Genomic DNA, 21,514 nt, shown 5'->3' with positions numbered 1-21,514 from the left:
GCCAAAGAGAGACTTTGATCCTATCTGTCTTTCTCTAAGGTGAAAGGGCAGTGTGATAAGACCCTCCACCACATTTAACACATTTTTCATCCTTTCAAAATAAACCCATAAGGCAACAGTTTTTTTTTGTTGTTTCAGGTACATCTTTGGACCAGCTATAATAAGAGAAATACCATCCAACAGTGTGAAAAATGAAAAACATTATAAAAACAATGAAATTAAACACGAGACATCATTCCACAACAGGAATGCGAAAACCAACAAAATTGTTGTTTCAACTTTGGACAAAGTAATAAACTTGGAAGAACAAAATGTAGAAATCATAGGAAAGGAAATTAATGCATCAGGAAAGAATGTAACACATGTACAAGAGAAAACAGTGGAAGATGTCAGTGACAACACTGACAATGATGCAATGCACACATTGAATAATAAATTACTGCATCAAGGCTCACATGCTGTTGCACAACAAGGTGAAATAGTACAAACCACCAATACAGACAATTTCTCAAACAATAACTTAAAAGATGTATCTAAAGATGAACTAGTACAGCACCATCACCCAGGAACAGAAAGCAACTGTCACACAGTCAGTGGACCATCCACACAACAACTTGTTAAAATAGAAAATATGCAAGAAGTATGTGACATCTGTCAAGTAGGAGAGAAAACAATCAACAATATTAAAATTGACTTTTCAAATAATGGTAAATTGTCACATGTGCAAAATGAAGAAATAACTCAATACAATGTGGAAACTGACATAGATGAAATCAAAAGTTTATCAAACCCATCATCTGATAAAGAAATGAATACCTTAAACGGCCACAAAGATCGCGAAAGCACTCCTGCTATTGACAGAGAATTCACCAAGGACTTGCTTGAAGAAGTGAAACTCATGATAGAGGGGGAAGATCCAGAGGTGGCAGCTGCACTTGCAGCACTGGAGGCAGCAACAGCAGGAGAAGATGATGAACTGGAGGACTAGACGGGACTAAACAATGTCTGTCTTATTGAATCCCACCTGATTTGAAGTGTGTAACATAATCTTGGGTTTCAAATGATGTCCCATACCACCTGAACTTCAAGACTGTGAAGCGTCTGATTAACATACTGTAAGCCAATTATTTATATACTGAAAAAAATTCTAAAAGATACAAAGGCAGAAAAATCTTGGTCCCGCCAAGTAGAGAAAGTGCAGCAGAGCAAGGATCTTGTACCATGGTTGACTCTGCTAGAGTGTCTGTCTGGCAGGGTTACCTGACTGAAATCCTTTTGATAGGTGACCATGCCAATTTGGATTCAACTTGGAGCAAGGAGCCTTCTTCAAAAGGTGAAGCGAGAACAGCTGCATGGGAGAATGCTGGCAATACCCTCCCTCCCTCCCACTTAAGGGGGGCAGATAATGGTGAACTGCTCCCTTTAGAAGATGGCCAATCAAAAGAAAATGCCAGAACCAGTTCCAGGGTCTTTGAAGCTATGGGTCCCAATCCCACTACAATACCTGGACAATTCTTTTTTCCCATCAGCCAAATCACTGAGCAGAAGGGGGCAGTGGGGGGGGGGGGGGGGGGGAGGGTGGCGGAGGGGAAAGGGGAGTGGGTAGGAGCTGCAGGAATTCTGAACCATCTATCCGTTCCCACTTCCTTCTCTCATCATGTAACTTGAATGGGACCAGGTGAAGGTTGTGCTTGTCGCAGGCATAATGGAAATGCTTGCTTGCGCCTCTTCTGGTTGCACCCAACTTTTCACCCATGCTGGGTCTCTTACGCCAAGCCTGAGCACATTCAGACCTATAATCTGTTCAGTTTATGTTCTTCAACACTGGCAATTATTTTTTGTATCATAAAATGCTACAGTACACAAACAGCCCACTTGGCATAGCAAGTCTGTCACAGTATTTTCCTTCAAGCCATCTAGTTTATTCCCACTCTCCTGCTCACTCCTCATATCATGAATCATTTCTCTTCATCAGCAACTACATGAAGATATAGAAAATTTAAAGCAGAGAGAGGCCATTCTGCCCATCATGTCTGTGCTGGCTGAAAAAGAGCAATCCAGTTTAATCCCACTTTCCAGCCCTGCACTATCAAGTATATTTTAAATGTGGTGAGGGTTTCAACTTTCTACCTTTTCAGGCAGTGAGTTCCAAACTCCCATCACTTTCTGGGTGAAAAAAAAATCTCTACTCTCCTCTAATTCTTCTAATTAATTTAATTCCATGTCCCTGGATATTACCTCTCTGTTAAGGCAAATAGGTCCTTCCTACCCACTCTATCTAAGCCCCTCATTTTATACACTTCAATTAAATCTCCCCCAAGCCTTCTCTCATCCAAAGAAAACAACCCCGACCTATCCAATCATTCCTCATAGCTATAATTCTCCATTCCTGATGATATCTTCATCAATCTCCTCTGTGCTTTCTCTAGTGTGATCACATCTTTCCTGTAATTTGACCAGAACTGTACACAGTATTCTAGCTGTGGCCTAACTAGTGTTTTATACAGTTCCAGAATAACCTTCCTGCTCTTATACTCCATGCCTGGTTAATAAAGGAAAGTATCCCATCTGCTGAACCTCCCTTTCTACCTGTTCCGCTATTTTACAACACTCAAACCTGAGTGCCTCTTTCGAGTCTTTACATGGCTCGTCAATGAATGGACACCTCTAGCATTAACCACAAACAAGGGCTATGCTGATGTTAAGGCGAGGACTGAAACAGGGTACTATTCTAGCACTGATCCTACCGACCGGCCAAGATACCAAGTGTATTATACCATACCACGGGATGTTCTACCACACTGAGAGACATGAAGCCAGGGATTGTTCTGGTTAGTGATCCAGTGACCTACTCTGAATTACATCATTTGATCGTGTTGTGCAATATCCAACACCATTCTATCATTACTATTCACCCTGTTTCATATTAAATCTATCTTCTACCCACCACCAAATTTCACTCTTCTATATTAACTTTTTTTGCACACACCTAAATTGGTGTCATTACTGCATGTTTCACACCTTACCTGGCCTCAGGGATCAGTGTATGTCACTACCAGCTCAAAGGCTGGGCTTTTATAAAATGGAACTACCTGTTGCTGAAGATGTGTAACATTTCAAAGGCCAGGGATATCACTAGTCTTGAAATCTGCTGTGCAAAAGATTTATATCTTTGCATGTTAGGGAAGCACATGAGGCTGTTGTTCTCTTCAAGCCATTTACCTCTGGCGCCCAGCTCAAGGCCTCCCGTCAGTTCCATGATCTCCGATCCCAAATGTTGATATTTCTAGTCCTTTATTGTCTTTCTTGTAATGAACTGTGACATCCACCACGGCAACATCGTTGGCTTTCTTAACTATATCAGGTTTCCATAAAGAACCATAGAATCATAGAATAATAGAAAGTTTAAGGCACAGAAAGAGGCCACTTGGCCCATCATGTCTGTGGCAGCTAAAAAACGATCCACCTATTCTAATCACACCTTCCAGCATTTGATCCATAGCCCTGCAGCTTACGGCACTTGAGGTGCATATCCAGATACCTTTTGAATGAGTTGAAGGTCTCTGCCTCTACCACCCTTTCAGGCAGTGAGTTCCAGACCATCACCACCCTCTGGGTGAAAAAGGTTTTCCTCATCTCCCCTCTAAGTTTTCTACCAATGACTTTAAATCTATGCCCCCATGTCACTGACCCCTCTGCTGAGGTGAGTAGACCCTTCACCTCCACTCTATCCAGGCCCCTCAAAATTTTGTACATTTCAATCAGATCTCCCCTCAGCCTTCTCTGTTCCAAGGAGAACAGCCCCAGCCTATCCAATCTTTCCTCATAGCTGCATTTTTCCAGTCCTGGCAACATCCTCATAACTCTGCTCTGTACCCTCTCTAGTGCAATTACATTCTTTCTGTAATGAGGTGACCAGAACTGCACACAGTTCTCAAGTTGTGGCCTAACCAATGAGTTATACAGTTCCAGCATAACCTCCCTGCTCTTGTATTCTATACCTCAGCTAATAGAGGAAAGGATTCTATATGCCTTCTTAACCAACTTATCGACCTGTCCTGCTACCTTCAGGGATCTGTGAACATTCACTCCAAGGTCCCTTACTTCCTCTACATTTCTCGGTTTTTCCCATTAATCATGTATTCCTTTGCCTTGTTTGACCTCCCAAATGCATCATCTCACACTTCTCCGGGTTGAATTCCATTTGCCACTTTTCTGCCCATCTGACCAGACCATCAATATCTTTCTGCAGTCTACAGCTATCCTCCTTGCTATCTACCACATGGGCAATCTTTGTGTCCTACGCAAACTTCTTGATCATGCCCGCTACATTTACGTCCAAATCATTAATATACACCACAAAAAACACAGGACTCAGTACTGAGCCCTGCGGAAAGCCACTGGAAACAGCCCTCCAGTCACTAAAACACCCATCAACAATTACCCTTTGGTTCCTGCCACTGAGCCAATTTTGTATCCACCTTGCTGCATTTCCCTGGATCCCATGGAATTTTATTTTTTTAACCAGTCTTCCATGTGGGACCTTGTCAAAAGCCTTGCTAAAATCCATTTAGACCACATCAATTGCACTACCCTCATCCTTGTTACTTCTTCAAAAAATGTGATCAAGTTGGTCAAACAAGATCTTCCGTTAACAAATCCATGCTGACTATCCTTGATTAACCTGTGCCTTTCTAAGTGACAGTTTATCCTGTCTCTCAGAATAGATTCCAATAATTTGCCCACTACTGAGGTTAGACCATCTTTGGCTATAAACCTTGGTTCAAGGTAAGCTGTCCAGCCGTACTTGGAGACATATTGCTGTAACTGATCAAGTATCTTATTATGGCGCTTTATACGTGCATTCTTCACAAACGGGCAGCCACCTGAAATATGAGCGAGGGTTTCATTTGAAGCCTCACATCTCAGACAGGTTTTAATTACATAAGGTTGACCCCTTGTTAGGGTTTATCTAGTAGGATGTAAATTGCAGCGTAACAGTAAACTATTTATAAACCGAGACAATTTAATATTAAACACAGGCTTAATCCAAGAGTTTGAAATATTATCATTCTGATAGTATGAAATTCCAGCACTTGACTTTTAGGATTAACCCATTTGGCAAATTCCCATTTCCCCCACATTACATATGTATTCACAGGCTTTGATCTACTCGGAGCTTACATGTCCAAGGTGGGTTCCTCAAGATCGTCCTCTTCTGGGGTATTACCAACTTTATCTGGAATAAATTCTTCAATTTCCTTAAGTTGTCGAAGGTAATATCAATATTACCCTTACCTCAAAACCGAAATTATGTGCGAATCACTTCATCAATTTACATTTCTAGTGCTTCGTGTTTACGAATTATCGCGGCTGGAATTTGCACTAATTTTGGCATACCAAGCCCTCCATACCTATTACTAGAATAGTAATTGTACATTGTATGAGGTGGAAGGTGTAGGAATTGCTTTGTGGCGTTCTTAATAATCTGATCCAATTTTATTTAATGTACTTTGAGACAGGTCTGTTAGGATCAGGTGAAAGTACAATCTAGGGATGATATATGTTTAAAGGATCTCAATCTTTTGAGCTGGTTTAAGAGCTGCTGCTATTAGATTTAACACTCAGGATTTCAACCTCTCTTCCAAGTCGCCCTCTGCCACACCTGTCCAAGGTTCGATATGGGCGCCTAAATATACCTCCGTATCCCCTGGTAGAATATAGGAAATGGTACCAGCCTTTAAATTCCAGTTTTCTTTATAGTTATACAAAAAGGTCTTCCCCTTGCATGTAAAGTGAAACCCTTTAGTCTTCAAGATGTTGATAGCAGTCCTGTGTTCTTGCAAAAAGACTGGACAAGTTTAAGGTTCCATTCCATCCCAATATCTCACTTAGGAGGGCTATATCATCTGTGAAGGTCAGTGTGGAGCAGTTATCCCTTCTACCTCCAAGAGGCATAGAAACTCCTGAACCGGCCTTTTCTAGGGAGCACACCAACAGATCCAATGCAATGTTAAATAGTATTGGTGAGAGGGAGTCTCCCTGCTTGACACCCCTCTCAATCTGTATTGGGTTAGTCATAATCTTATTCCCTTCAATTACCGTAGTGTTGTTGGAATATAGATCCTCAATCAGGGTAATAAAGTCTTGTGGCAGACCTATTCTATGTAAAGCTTTAGTGAATAATTTGTGCCCAACAGAGTCAAATGTTTTCACAAGATCGACAAAAACCACTGCCACGTCCTTACAACTATTTTTAGCTCCCTTTTATAATGTTTTCCAACATGGCAATGTTCTCATTGCATCTGGGAGTAGCTGTTAAAAAAGCCCTTCTGCCTAGGATTAACCTCAACTGAGACATCTCGCCATGATCTTTGTAAATAAGCGAAGCAGCATTGGACTTATAGTAATGGGTTGCCAGTTGTCAATGTCTTTTAAGTGCTCGATATGATCGGTCTTCGGGATGAGAACTATCCAACTCTTTTTAAGAGACTCGACTCCAGCCATAGAGAGGAGAGTCAGGGAGGCCGTATGTCATCTTCCTTGTGAATGTCCTGGATACTTTCCACTGTGGGGACGTTTTTTTATCCGGGATGCTTCTCATCCGGGCGTCTCTGACCCAAATGAGTCATCCATTTTTTGAGGTTGATACCGTCACAAGATTAAGTATCAGATCTATGCAGCTCAACAGCCACCTTGTGTTCATTCTATAGTCGTTTAACCTACAAACATGGGATACCCAATTAATGTTATTTCCGGCGGGGCCAACGAGGAAGCATGACTACACTATAACGGACAACAACACGTTAAAAAATGCCACTGAGGCAACTAGCCAGAGAGGCTCGCTTGCGAGACCCTTAAGACAGTCATAGTTACTCCCGCTAGGGATCTGTGAACATGCACTCCAAGGTCTCTCTGTTCCTCTACACTTCTCAATATCCTATTATTTATTGTGTATGTCCTTCCCTTGTTTGACCTCCCCAAATGTATTACCTCACCTTTCTCTGGATTGAATTCCATTTACCACTGTTCTGCCCACCTGACTAGTCCGATCTTCCTGCAATCTACAGTTTTTTTCCTCACTATCAATCACACAACTAATTTTTGCATCATCTGCAAACTTCTTAATCACGCCCCCTACATTTTAGTCTAAATCATTGACATATACTATGAAAAGGAAGGTACCTGGTACTGAACCCGGTGGAACCCCACTGGAAGCTGCCTTCCAGTCTCAAAATCACCCGTCGGCCATTACTCTTTGCTTTCTGCCACTGAGACAATATTGGATCCAAGTTGCCACATTCTCCTGGATATCATGTGCTCTTATTTTCTGACCTGTCTGCCATGTGGGATCTTGTCAAAAGCCTTACTAAAATCAATGAGGGCTGCATCAAAGCTATTACCTCATCGACCCTCCTTGTTAGTTAGACACAACCTTCCCTTAATAAATCCATGCTGACTGTCCTTCATTAATTTATGCCTTTCTAAATGATGATCAATACTGTCCCTTAGAATTTTTTCCAAGAATTTGCCACCAAGGTTAGACTGACTGGCCTGCAGTTACTTGGGCTAACCCAACTCCCTTTTTAAACAATACAATGTTAGCTTTTGGCACTATGCCTGTAGCTAGAAAGGATTGGAAAATGACAGTCAGAGCCTCTGCTAGTTCCTCCCTTGCTTCTTTTAGCAGCCTAAGATGCTTTTTATCTGGGCCTTGTGATTTATCTACTAAAACTGCTAAACTTAATATTTCCTCTCACTATGTTTATCCCATCCAATATTTCACACTGCTCCTCAACTACAATGTCTGCATCATCCCCCTCTTTTATGAAAACAGATGCAAAGTATTGATTAAGAACAATGCCCATGTCTGCTGCCTCCACACAAAAGTTCCTTTTTGGTGACTAATCAGCCCTACTCTCCTTTATTTATTCTCTTGCTCTTTATGTATTTATAAAACAACTTTGGGTTTTCCTTGATTTTTACAGGCCAATATTTTTCCATACCCTCTCTTTTAATTTCACACCTGCATTTTTTATACATTTTTATACATTTTATACATTTTTTAATTGAGTTCTCGGTATCTGACATTGGCTGGATTTTGCTTTGTCTGCTCTTTGACAGCTGGGGGTTAGGGTTGCTAGTTTTGGAAATACCACCCTTTTTCTTTGTGGGAACATATTTGTCCTGAACTTCCTCTCTCTCTCTCTCTCCTCCTTGAATACCTCCCACTTCTCTGACACTGATTTACCTTCCAGTAGCTGTTTATGTATTTATAAAACAACTTTGGGTTTTCCACTTTTGCCAAATCACATCTCAGCTTAGGAAAAATGGCCTTTTTCCCAATTTAAAAGTTTTACTCTTGGTCTATCTTTATTCTTTTTCATAGCTATGCTAAAGCTAACTCCATTATGATCACTCCCACCAAAATGCTCTCCCTGACACCCCTTTTACTTGCACAACTCCATACCCTAAAACTAAGTCCAGAACAACCCCTAAAGATAGCTCTTGTTGGACTTGCCACTTACTGGCTAAAAAAGCTGCCTGGAACGCATTTTAAGAATTCTGTGCCCTCTATACTTTCGACACTGATTTTATCCCAGATAATATTAGGCTAGTTGAAATCCCCTACTATTACTGCACAATTGTTTCTGCACTTCTCGGGCAAGTTGCTTACATATTTGCTTTTATATCGCCCTCAGACTGCTTCAGGGCTTACAGTACACTCCCAGCATTGTGACTGTCCCTTTTTTTACTCCTTAGTTCAACACATATATAGCTTCATTTGATAATCCTTCTAGAGTATCATTCCACCTCACAGCTGATTGTTTCTTTACCCATTATTGTGAACTCCCACCTTTTTTTTCTCCTTTTTTTCTGCCTGAAAATCCTGTAACCAGGAATGTTGAGCTGCCAATCCTGCCCTTCAAGCCATATTTCAGTATTAGCTATGATCTCATACTTCTAATTGTCTATCTGTGCCCTCAGCTCATCTGTTTTATTCACTAGACTCCTTGCATTGAAGTATATACCACTAATCACTCAGCAATTCCTTTGTTATCTATTTTCTGGCACTTGCTTTCTCTGCCCTCCAAACTCACTTACTGATTTTCTGCCTTCCATTTCCAGCTTTGCTTCACTTCTGAATCTATGCCCAGGTTCCTATTCCCCTGCCAAGCTAGTTTACACTCTCCCAAACAGCAGTAAAAACCTGTCAAGATATTAGTACCGGTCTTGTTGAGGTGTAATCCGTCCAGCTTGTACAGGTCCCACCTGCCCCAGAACTGGTTCCAATGCCTCAGGAATCTAAAGTCATCTGTCCAACCACAGATTCATCTGCACTATCCTCCTAATTCTGTACTCACTAGCGCATGGCATTGGGAGTAATCCGGAGATTCCTACCTTTTGAGGACCTGCTTTTTCATTTCTTTCCTAGCCCCCTAAAATCTGCCTGCAGGACCGAATCCCTCTTTCTGTCTATGAGACCATGAACTCTGGCTGTTCACCCTTCCCCCTCAAAATGTTCTGCAGCCCTCAGTGGCATCCTTGACCTTGGTACTAGGGAGGCAGCATACAATTCTGGAATCACATCTGCATCTGCAGAAACATCCCTTTGTTTTCCTATCACTATTGCTGTCTGACCTTCCTCCTCCCTGCCTGTACAGCTGAGCCACCGATGGAGCTATGGGTCGTCTCTGTTTGTACACCCCAGAGGAACCATCACTGAATACTGGTTAGACAGCAAGTTGCAGTTGGGGGATTCCTGCACTACTTGCTTGGTCCTACTTGTCTTTCTGGTTGTCACCCATTCGTTTTCTGCCTACACACTCTTAACCTGCAGGGTGACCACTTCCTGGGATGTGCTATCCACTTAGCTCTTGGCTTCATGAATGAAGTGCAGTAATTCCAGCTGCCTCTCAAGCTCCAAAACTCAGAGCTTGAGCTCCTCCAGCTCACAACACTTTCTACACCTGTGGTTGTCCAGGACACGAGAAGCTTCCTGGAGCTCCCACATGGCACAGGATGTACATTAGACAAGACTGAGGTATGCTGCTTTGCTTCTATTTAATAGATGGCCAGCTACACTTACCAGAAATAAACTTAAGATTGACCCTGATCTGGACAAAATAAAAACACACCAATCATCTCACGCTCCCTTAACTCCAGGCTCTTCAATTGAAGACTGCTTTTGTTAAAGAATGAAATTACTTGCTGTTGACTCACCTTATTTACTCACCCTCAGAGCTCCTCCTGAATAGTGGTCACTGTTAATGTCACCAATTCCCTTGCTGTTCTATGCTGACTGAGGATTTATCTGGTTGTCTTAAATGACAGTTTGTGAGAAAATTCCACATTCTAACCACCCATTGTGCCAAGAAATATTTTCTAATCTCTCGTTTAATTCTTTCAGCTCAACATTTTTCCATTCAGCCTTTGATCCTCTGCTGCTTTTAGGCACCTTCATCTGACAAAGGTGGAACTAGCAAATTTATCTCTAGCCTCTTTACAGGCCTCAAAATTGTAACATTAGCTCTGTGGTATAAACAGAATATGTCCTGTGCTGATAGTTATCAGTTCATTTTGTTAGGGTTTCCACATGAAGCGATGTAAATGTTCCTCTGGGGACAAACTTCTGCAGAAGTTCACCTCCTTCAAATGTCTCTTCGTCTTCAAAAGGCTTAGTCATGGTATACTATTATACTACATGATTGTTTTTCCACAAGACTCCGTGCTGCATGAAAGAACATTTTTGTTTTATTGCAGTAGAAATTAGAACACATGATAGATACAGTCCCCACTATTTATACTGGGTGCACATTTGCCCACTGTGTCAGATGACCAGTATAACGCGGTAGCATTAATAAAAAAATAATTTCAGTATGTTTTTTTGGAAACTTCCCAGTGGCACAGTAGGTTTTGTATACTAATACATTGAGCCATAGAATAGATATCTTCGACAATGAACTATAGCCCAGAGCATGCACACTGGCTTGTTCCAAGTACAAGTGCACAGTAGGTGACTAATACAAAAGCAAAATATTGCAGATACTGGAAATCTGAAACAAAACCAGAAAATGCTGGAAATACTCAGCAGGTCTGGCAGCATCGGTGGAGAGGAAAGCAGAGTTAATGTTTCAGGCTGATGACCTTTCATCAGTAATGTTCTGATGCAAATTAATCGACCTGAAATATTAACTCTGCTTTCCTTTCCACAGATGCTGCCAGACCTGCTGAGTATTTCCAGCATTTCCTGGTTTTGGTGCACAGTAAATGAGATTCTTTCTCTGGAGGGAAACAGTTAAAATTCACACTGAAGCATGCGCTAAAGATACCTGTAGCTGAAACGTTGATAATAGAGAGAAATGTAACAAAAAGTAGCCTGTGGAATGAGAAGCGAAATAGTGATTGAGCACAGCTCCTTTTGCCCAAAGTAAACAGTGAATTTAAGAAGCTACAACTGGCAACTTTGAAATTGGCGTTAATGCAAAAAAGCTAAAGACTATCGCGTTTTTGTCTGAAGAAAGTGCTTACCCATTTTAAATGTGTGTGTTTTCAGTGGTAGGGTCTGTAGTAGTAAAAGATGATCACAAAAACGATTGTCCAAAGATTTGAAGCAATGAAACGTACTGCATATGTTGCAAAAGACTAATATAATGACTGTGAATGAAAGCACTTATCACTGCATTATTCTCCGAGGAAATGAGAGTTAGCATTCTGGAATAACAAGTTTCAGTATGCCTAGATGGAGAGTTCTGTAAATAATATATTCCACATTCAATATTGTAAATAGCATTTGAATTGTTATATAAATTGTAAACTTTTCTATAACTGAGAATACTTTGTGAACCTTAATATGCAACACACTCCCAGTGATTTAATAACAATTGGAGCTGCAGAGAAAAAAAAATCTCACTTTTCCATTTAGAACTGTTGTGAAAAAATATTAATTTATATAAGGAAACATGAAAGATATTATTTTATTTCTAGACACTTTATCTGGTCTACAATAAAATATTTGCTAGAAATCCAAATTCCACTGTAAATTATATTATAACAAGGCTCCTTTCTGTAAGTATTGCCTACAGACAACTGAAACTTGCAAGAATTTTCTGGTTAAGATTTATTTTCTCCAGAAACATTTATAGGATTGCCAGTGTGAATGCCTCAGTCTTCTCTTTGGTCATGCTCAGAATTTCTTAGTCATATTTTCCAATACAGGTTCAATTGTGTGTTTAGGCATTTACTGTAAATACCAAATACAGTCAAGTTTCAAAATTACACTTGAGTTCATTCACATTGTATTGTTCCAGTGATATCAAAAGCAGATTCATGCAAGGTAGGCAAACCCTTTCCTGTGGCTCCAGATATTCCCCTTTACTTCCACAAAAACATGGAAACATATTGCAAATAGTGCAATGCTATCCATATTTACACCTCCTTAGTTGACAACAGGGCAGACTATTAGGCATTACATTATTGGCACTCGTGTTTAATTGGCTCACCAATAACAGACTCTGGGGCACAATTTGGTAGTCCCTGAAAATGGGCACAGGGATCACGAATGTGCAATTAACCCATGTCCATTGCTTCTGCTGTAGGAACTTGCAAGCTTTGTGCTGCCTCCTCACTTACACAGTTGTAGCCTGCAGTCAGGGTTAAGCATATTGTTGAGTGGCTGCCCACCTGAGCAGAGGGCACAAAATTGTGAGAGGCTAGCATGAGCTCATGCTAGCCTACACTACTTAAAGCCAGCATGCAGCTCTTAAAGGGTAGATACATTTTGACTGGAGCAGGTGCTGGAATTAATTTTATAGTGGGTTTTGATCTGAGAATGGCACAACATAGCAGAGGGTGTGTTCCCGGTTCTCTGACGCAGCACTAGAGGCCTTGGTGCAGGAGGTGAACGGGAGAAAAGAAGTCCTCAGTTCACCAGGAGGCCCTCCAAACAGATATTGTAAAGGTAGTGGGAGCAGATAGCTGTTGCAGTTGACGCCAGCAGTCGAGTCCCAAGGACCTGGATGCAGTGTCTCAAGAAGGTCAATGACCTCACACGAGTGAAATTCAGTGAATGTATATTCAAATGTCTTATCCTACCAATTGAACACTGGCCTTCTGGTGTTCAATGCACCACACCCACATTACTGACTTATTAACAATCTCTATCAATCACAAGTTTTACTTCACATTCATAGCTTCACCTCACCCTCTCAAACTTTGCACTACTGCAAGCCTCACAACCACATCTCAGCTTACACACATTGCTGGTTATTCGACTATGATAGGCACATCATCCAAAACCATTGCACAGAACTCACTGACACACTTTCCTTTCTGTTGTTGGACAAGATGGTGCAGAACCATAGGCAGCAGCAGCAAACTGGTGATGTACAGACTCATCTGCATGTCCTCACCACACTGTTGGAGACACTGCCATGAGTGAGGCTGTGGAGAGCAGCAGGGCTGAAAGCATTGTTAGGACCAGGTGAGAAAGGGGTCTAGGGTTCCCTCTCAGCCTTCACCTGGTCTTACCACAACAGGGTTTAATTTTAAACACACTTCTTTTTTAGCACTCCCTTAGCGAATCCTTGTTCACTAACTTCCAATTTTTAGGCAAAGAAACTAGCCAAACCACTTTTTCTTAGGCTTAAAAAAAAAGGTTGAACTTTATTAAATTTAAACTCTAATTTGCTTAATGCCTATGGACACATGACACACCCACACTAGCATGCATTCGCAATACACACATGCAGATAGAGACAGAAATGAGCAGAAGAAATAAAGTGGAAAAGTTTGAGGAAATATCTGAAGATAGTTTTGGTTACTGTTCTTCAAGCTCACTGTAAAGTCCTTGATTGTAGGTAGGTCTTGCTTTGCGTTAGGGCCCAGTATTCTCCTTAAACCTTGTTTGATGTAGGAGACTTGTCTCTCTTGAAGTTCATGTGTCCTCAGTGGGTCCAGAGGCTTGTGAGAAAGAAATGGGAGCAGACAGGAGAGGTCTTCTCACTCCAGCAGCAGTCTTTCTGAGTTCAAACTCTGTGACAAAAAACCCTGGACTAGTTAGTCATGTGACCAGCTGGTTTAACCAGTCCTGGCTTTTGTGGATTGTACCACCTTAGCAGTCTCTGGAATGCTCTTCCTTACACCTTCAATGTTTGGTGATCAAAATCCATTGTGGGTTGAATGGGTCAGGGAATGGCGCTTTGTCTCCACAAGCACTTGCCTGTTAGTATACAAATGTTTTTCAGCTAAGTGTCTGGCAGCCCTTGTAACAGGCCTTTTCTTCCCAGCAACAGTTTAAAATCAATGTTCCTATGACAACATTAATATGCCTCATTCTTGGCAGGTGGGGGCCTGCATGACAGCATTAAAGATGATGGAATGGTCATACTAAATCGATCTTCCCACATCAATCATCCCCCTCATCCCATAATTTCTTCTGATTTACGAGCTGCAGATGGTTTAAGTATGGATCTCTCCTCTCACCACAACCCTACCCTGGTACCTTTCTCCATTCAGATACCCAAGAACTGCAACCTGGCCAGGCAGTGATGCAGGAGCAAAAGTGAAATAGGAAGAAGAGACTGATGATGAAGAAATACTGTCACACATATAGCCACTAGCTCAGACACTGACACTGCACATACTTTAGTGTGTAGCTCAGAGACAAAAGCTGCATGTGGTGAGATACCAAGCATGAATGGTCTGCAGCCAGGGCAGGGAGAAAGGGTCGTGTAGATGCCAGCTCACCTGAGGGAGAGGTTGCATCAGTTCTTCTGCAGAGGACTTGGATAAAACTTTGATGGGGCAGCATACAGAAAAAGACTGATGGGTATGCACACAGAAATGTTTAATTCATTTGACAGGCCTGCCAAATACAGCAGCAGGGATAGGGAGAAGCAGGGAAGTTATGTTGAACCTTTATAAAGCTCTGGTTAGTCCACAGCTAGAGTATTGCATCCAGTTCTGGTCACAATTCTTTAGGAAGGACATGAGTTTCATTGAGAGGATGCAGAGGAGATTTACCAGAATGGTTCCAGCGACGGGGGATTTTAGCTACAGGGTTAGGTTGGAGAACTGGACTTGTTCTCTTTGGAGCAAAGGAGATTGAGTGGAGCTTTCATAGAGGTGTACAAGATTATGGCAGATTTAGATAAAGGTAGACAAAGAAAAGATGTTCCCATAAGCTTCCCACATCAATCATCCCCCTCATCCCATAATCCAAGGACTAGGGGACACAGATTTAAGGTTTTGGGCAAGAGTTGCAGGGGAGATGTAAGGTATAACTTTTTTTTTAAACGCAATGAGTGGTAATGAAACTCATCGCCTATGAGCGTGGAGGAAATGGAGAAGATGAACGATTTCAAAAGGAAATTAGATGGACACTTGAGGGAAATAAACTTGCAGAGCTTTGGGGACATTGTGGGGAATGGGACTGACTGGATTGCTCTAAAGAGAGCTGCCATGGACTCAATGGGTCAACTAGCCTCCTCCTGTGCTGTAATGACTCGAAATTCTGTGGCCATTATCAGGGAGCATGGAGGAGTCCATCACCAACCTTGCACTCAGCTTTTTGCAGGGTTTGGAGTCCATTTCCAGCATAGAAGTGGTGACCAAATCACACTTGTGGACCTAATCATGATGCAGCATTCGATATCTCTTTTTTTTCATTTTCAAGTGCTTTTTCTTTAAGTTTCATGTTGTCTCTTATCTCTTTAGGGGATTTTGTCCTAACTTTCTCTACACATTTCGAGAAGCAATGTAATATATAATGAAATTCAATAATTAAACTAGTAAAATAATTTTGAATATTTGAAACATACATAATTGTAGGCCGAAAATAATTTCTAAATTTGGCCAACGCATGGCCTGTAGGAAATACTTTCAATTGAGACGATACATATGCCAGATTGTAATCTTGGTTATTTCTATTATTTTCCACGTAAATCACACTTGACTCTCTCATTAAGGAGGGTGGAATTTCTGGATGATTCTAATGCTTGCAACAACATCTCACAGATGCCCCTTCCTCTGCACAACCTCTCTACCATCTTTGAAGCTGTTGGACACTTCATTTTGCTGCACAGTCCACTTATATGTACACTCGTGGCTCCACTCAGAATCACAGAATCATAGAAAGTTTATGGCACAGAAAGAGGCCAATTGGCCCATCGTGTCTGCGCCAGCTGAAAAATAAAAAGCCACCCAGCCTAATCCCACCTTCCAGCATTTGGTCCATAGCCCCACGGGCAGTTCCGGTGCACATCCAGATATCTTTTAAATGAGTTGAGGGTTTCTGCCTCTACTACCTTTACAGGCAATGAGTTCCAGACCCCTACCACCCTCTGGGTGAAAAAACTTCTTCCTCATCTCTCCCCTAATCCTTCTACCAATGACTTTGCATCTATGCCCCCAAGTCACTGACCTCTCTGTTAAGGTAAATAGGTCCTTCACATCAACTCTATCCAGGCCCCTCACAATTTTGTACATCTCAATCAGATCTCCCCTCAGCCTCCTATGTTCCAAGGAGAACAACCCCAGCCTATCCAATCATTCCTCATAGCTGCAATTTTTCATCCTTGTAAATCTCCTCTGTACCCTCTCTACTGCAATTACATCCTTTCTGTAATGAGGTGACCAGAACTGCACACAGTACTCAAGTTGTGGCCTAACTAATGCTTTATACAGTTCCAGCATAACCTCCCTACTCATATTCTATATCTCAGCTAATAAAGGACAAGATTCTATATGCCTTCTTAACCACCTTATCGACCTGTCCTGCTACCTTCAGGGATGTGTGGACAGAGTGGGGAGGTGGTGGCATAGCGGTAATGTCACTAGTCTAGTAACCCAGAGCCCCAGGTTTATGCTCTGGGGACATGGGTGCAAATCCCACCGTGGCAGATTTGAATTCAATTAATAAATCTGGAATTAAAAGCTAGTTTAGTGGTGATCATGAAACCATTATTGTTTTGTTGAAGGAAATCTGTCATCCTTACCTGGTATGGCCTATATGTGACTCCAGACCCACAGTAATGTGGTTGACTCTTACATGCCCTCTGAAATAGCCGAGCAAGCCACTTGGTTGTGTCAAACCACTAAAAAGACTAAGGAAAGGAATGAAACCGGACGGGCCACCCAGCATCGACCTTGACATTGGAAATGATGACGGCAAACCCTGCCTTGTTGACCCTGAAAAGTCCTCCTTACTAACATCTGGGGGCTTGTACCACATACTTACAGAAGCATACCTTGCAGACAATGTTCCAGACATCACCATCCCTAAGCATGTCCTGTCCCATCAGCAGGACAAACCCACGAGAGATGGCGACACAGTGGTAGACAAGATTTTATCAGGCAGGGTTGTTGAGGCCTTTGCTGTCTGGCTGCCGCGGGTAAAATATCAGCGGCAGCAGGGGGAGGCCCTTAAATGTCTGCTAATTAGCTACTTAAGGGCCTTGATTGGCCTGGGGTGGGCGGGCCGTTTCTCACCACCGCTGCCCCATGTAAAATTGCAGTGGGGCCTGCAGTTGAGCCTCCCACTCAATTTTATACTCTCCTGCAACCAGCCCATTCGTGCGGGGGTGGGCCCTAAAATTCTGGCCATGGGCAAGGAAACCTGCTGCTGATTACCACTTACCGCACCCACCCCCCCCAGCCCCACCCGCCTCAGCTGATGAAACAGTGCTTCTCCATGTCGAACTCCAATTGGAAGAAGCACTGAGGGTAGCAAGGCACAGAATGTACTCTGGGTGGGGGATTTCAATGTCCATCATCAAGAATGGCTCGATAGCACCACTACTGACTGAGCTGGCCAAGGCCTAAAGGACATATCTGCTAGACTGGGTCTGCAGCAGGTGGTGAGGGAAATACCTACTTGACATCATCCTCACCAATCTACTTGTCGCAGATGCATCTGTCCATGACAGTATTAGTAGGAGTGACCACCGCACAGTCCTTGTGGAGACGATGTCCCGTCTTCACATGGAGGATACCCACTATCGTGTTGTGTGGCACTACCACCGTGCTAAATGGGATAGATTTCAAACATATCTAGCAACTGATACTGCAAAGGCCACAGGCTCTGACAACATTCCGGCAAGAGTACTGAAAACTTGTACTCCAGAACTAGCCGCTCCCCTGCCCAAGCTTTTCCAGTACAGCTACAACACTGGCATCTACCCGGCAACATAGCAAATTGCCCAAGTATGTCCTGTACACAAAAAGCAGGACAAATTCAACCTGGCCAATTACCTCCCTATCAGTCCACTCCCGATCAGTAAAGTGATGGAAGGTGTCATTGCCAGTGCTATCAAGTGGCATTTGTTCAGCAATAACCTGCTCACTGACGCTCAGTTTGGGTTTCACCAGGGCCACTCAGCTCCTGACCTCATTACAGCCTTGGTCCAATCATGGACAAAAGAACGGAACTCTAGAGGTGAGGTGAGAGCGACTGCTTTTGACATCAAGGCAGCATTTGACCAAGTACGGCATCAAGGAGCCCGAGCAAAACTGGAGTCAATGGGAATCAGGGGAAAACTGTCTGCTGGTTGGAGTCATACCCAGCATAAAGGAAGATGGTTGTGGTTGTTGGAGGTCAATCATCTCAGTCCCAGAACATCACTGCAAGAGTTACTCAGGGTAGTGTCCCAGGCCCAACCATCTTCAGCTACTTCATCAATCACCTTCCCTCCATCATAAAGTCAGAAATCAGGATATTCGCTGATGATTGCACAATGTTCAGCACCATTTGTGCCTCCTCAGATACTAAAGTAGCCCACGTCCATATTTAGCAAGATCTGACAACATCCAGGCTTGGGCTGATAAGTGGCAAGTAATATTCGTGCCACACAAGTGCTAGGCAATGACCACCTCAAACAAAAGAGAATCTAACCATCTCCCCTTGATGTTCAATGGCATTACCATCGCTGAATCCCTGACCATCAACAACCTGGGGTCACCATTGACCAGAAACTGAACTGGACCAGCTACATAAATGCTGTGGCTACAAGAATAGGTCAGAGGCCAGGAATTTTGCAGCGAGTAACTCACCTTCTGTCTCAAAGAACAAAGAAAATTACAGCACAGGAACAGGCCCTTCGGCCCTCCAAGCCTGCACCGATCCAAATCCTATATCTAAACATGACGCCTATTTTCTAAGGGTCTGTACCTCTTTACTTCCCGCCCATTCATGTATCTGTCTAGATACATCTTAAAAGACGCTATCGTGCCCGCGTCTACCACCTCCGCTGGCAACGCGTTCCAGGCACCCACCACCCTCTGCGTAAAGAACTTTCCACGCATATCCCCCCTAAATTTTTCCCCTTTCACTTTGTACTCGTGACCCCTAGTAATTGAATCCCCCACTCTGGGAAAAAGCTTCTTGCTATCCAACCAAGCTATCCTACCTCTTATGATTTTGTACACCTCAATCAGGTCCCCCCTCAACCTCAGTCTTTCTAATGAAAATTATCCTAATCTACTCAACCTCTCTTCATAGCTAGCACCCTCCATACCAGGCAACATCCTGGTGAACCTCCGCTGCACCCTCTCCAAAGCATCCACATCCTTTTGGTAATGTGGCGACCAGAACTGCACGCAGTATTCCAAATGTGGCCAAACCAAAGTCCTATACAACTGTAACATGACCTGCCAACTCTTGTACTCAATACCCCGTCCGATGAAGGAAAGCATGCCATATGCCTTCTTGACCACTCTATTGGCCTGCGTTGCCACCTTCAGGGAACAATGGACCTGAACACCCAAATCTCTCTGTACATCAATTTTCCCCAGGACTTTTCCATTTACTGTATACTTCACTCTTGAATTGGATCTTCCAAAATGCATCACCTCGCATTTGCCCTGATTGAACTCCATCTGCCATTTCTCTGCCCAACTCTCCAGTCTATCTATATTCTGCTGTATTCTCTGACAGTCCCCTTCACTACCTGCTACTCCACCAATCTTAGTGTCGTCTGCAAACTTGCTAATCAGACCACCTATACTTTCCTCCAAATCATTTATGTATATCACAAACAACAGTGGTCCCAGCACGGATCCCTGTGGAACACCACTGGTCACACGTCTCCATTTTGAGAACCTCCCTTCCACTGCTACTCTTGTCTCCTGTTGCCCAGCCAGTTCTTTATCCATCTAGCTAGTACACCTTGGACCCCATGCGCCTTCACTTTCTCCATCAGCCTACCATGGGGAACCTTATCAAACGCCTTACTGAAGTCCATGTATATGACATCTACAGCCTTTCCCTCATCAATCAACTTTGTCACTTCCTCAAAGAATTCTATTAAGTTGGTAAGACGTGACCTTCCCTGTACAAAACCATGTTGCCTATCACTGATAAGCCCATTTTCTTCCAAATGGGAATAGATCCTATCCCTCAGTATCTTCTCCAGCAGCTTCCCTACAACTGACGTCAGGCTCACCGGTCTATAATTACCTGGATTTTCCCTGCTACCCTTCTTAAGCAAGGGGACAACATTAGCAATTCTCCAGTCCTCCGAGACCTCACCCGTGTTTAAGGATGCTGCAAGGATATCTGTTAGGCCCCAGCTATTTCCTCTCTCGCTTCCCACAGTAACCTGGGATAGATCCCATCCGGACCTGGGGACTTGTCCACCTTAATGCTTTTTAGAATACCCAACACTTCCTCCCTCCTTATGCCGACTTGACCTAGAGTAATCAAACTTCTGTTCCTAACCTCAACATCCTTCATGTCCCTCTCCTCGGTGAATACCGATGCAAAGTACTAGTTTAGAATCTCACCCATTTTCTCTGACTCCACGCATAACTTTCCTCCTTTGTCCTTGAGTGGGCCAATCCTTTCTCTAGTTACCCTCTTGCTCCTTATATATGAATAAAAGGCTTTGGGATTTTCCTTAACCCTGTTTGCTAAAGATATTTCATGACCCCTTTTAGCCCTCTTAATTCCTCGTTTCAGATTGGTCCTACATTCCCGATATTCTTTCAAAGCTTCGTCTTTCTTCAGCCACCTAGACCTTATGTATGCTTCCTTTTTCCTCTTAGCTAGTCTCACAATTTCACCTGTCATCCATGGTTCCCTAATCTTGCCATTTCTATCCCTCATTTTCACAGGAACATGTCTCTCCTGCACGCTAATCAACCTCTCTTTAAAAGCCTCCCACATATCACATGTGGATTTACCTTCAAACAGCTGCTCCCAATCTACATTCCCCAGCTCCTGCCGAATTTTGGTACAGTTGGCCTTCCCCCAATTTAGCACTCTTCCTTTAGAATCACTCTCGTCTTTGTCCATGAGTACTTTAAAGCTTACGGAATTGTGATCACTATTCCCAAAGTAGTCCCCTACTGAAACTTCAACCACCTGGCCGGGCTCATTCCCCAACACCAGGTCCAGTATGGCCCCTTCCAGAGTTGGACTATTTACATACTGCTCTAGAAAACCCTCCTGCATGCTCCTGACAAATTCTGCTCCATCTAGACCTCTAACACTAAGTGAATCCCAGTCAATGTTGGG

The 21,514-nt window shown here is 42.9% G+C and overlaps 1 protein-coding gene across 3 annotated transcripts in view; it reads left to right on the top strand.

Annotated features, from left to right (window-relative positions):
• LOC137345801 (uncharacterized protein C4orf19 homolog) overlaps positions 1-1,542 on the top strand; it is a 39,176-nt gene extending 37,634 nt beyond the window's left edge. For all 3 annotated transcript variants that reach the window (XM_068009085.1, XM_068009220.1, XM_068009145.1), the window contains one exon: positions 139-1,542. In XM_068009085.1, the coding sequence (XP_067865186.1) occupies positions 139-988 (850 nt within the window). In that variant the 3' untranslated portion in view covers positions 989-1,542. The remainder of the gene's footprint in view (positions 1-138) is intronic.
• Positions 1,543-21,514: the final 19,972 nt, after the last annotated feature.

Source organism: Heterodontus francisci, chromosome 1 (genome assembly GCF_036365525.1).
Source record: "Heterodontus francisci isolate sHetFra1 chromosome 1, sHetFra1.hap1, whole genome shotgun sequence".
Taxonomy (NCBI): domain Eukaryota; kingdom Metazoa; phylum Chordata; class Chondrichthyes; order Heterodontiformes; family Heterodontidae; genus Heterodontus; species Heterodontus francisci.
This window is presented reverse-complemented; position numbering and strand designations above follow the sequence as displayed.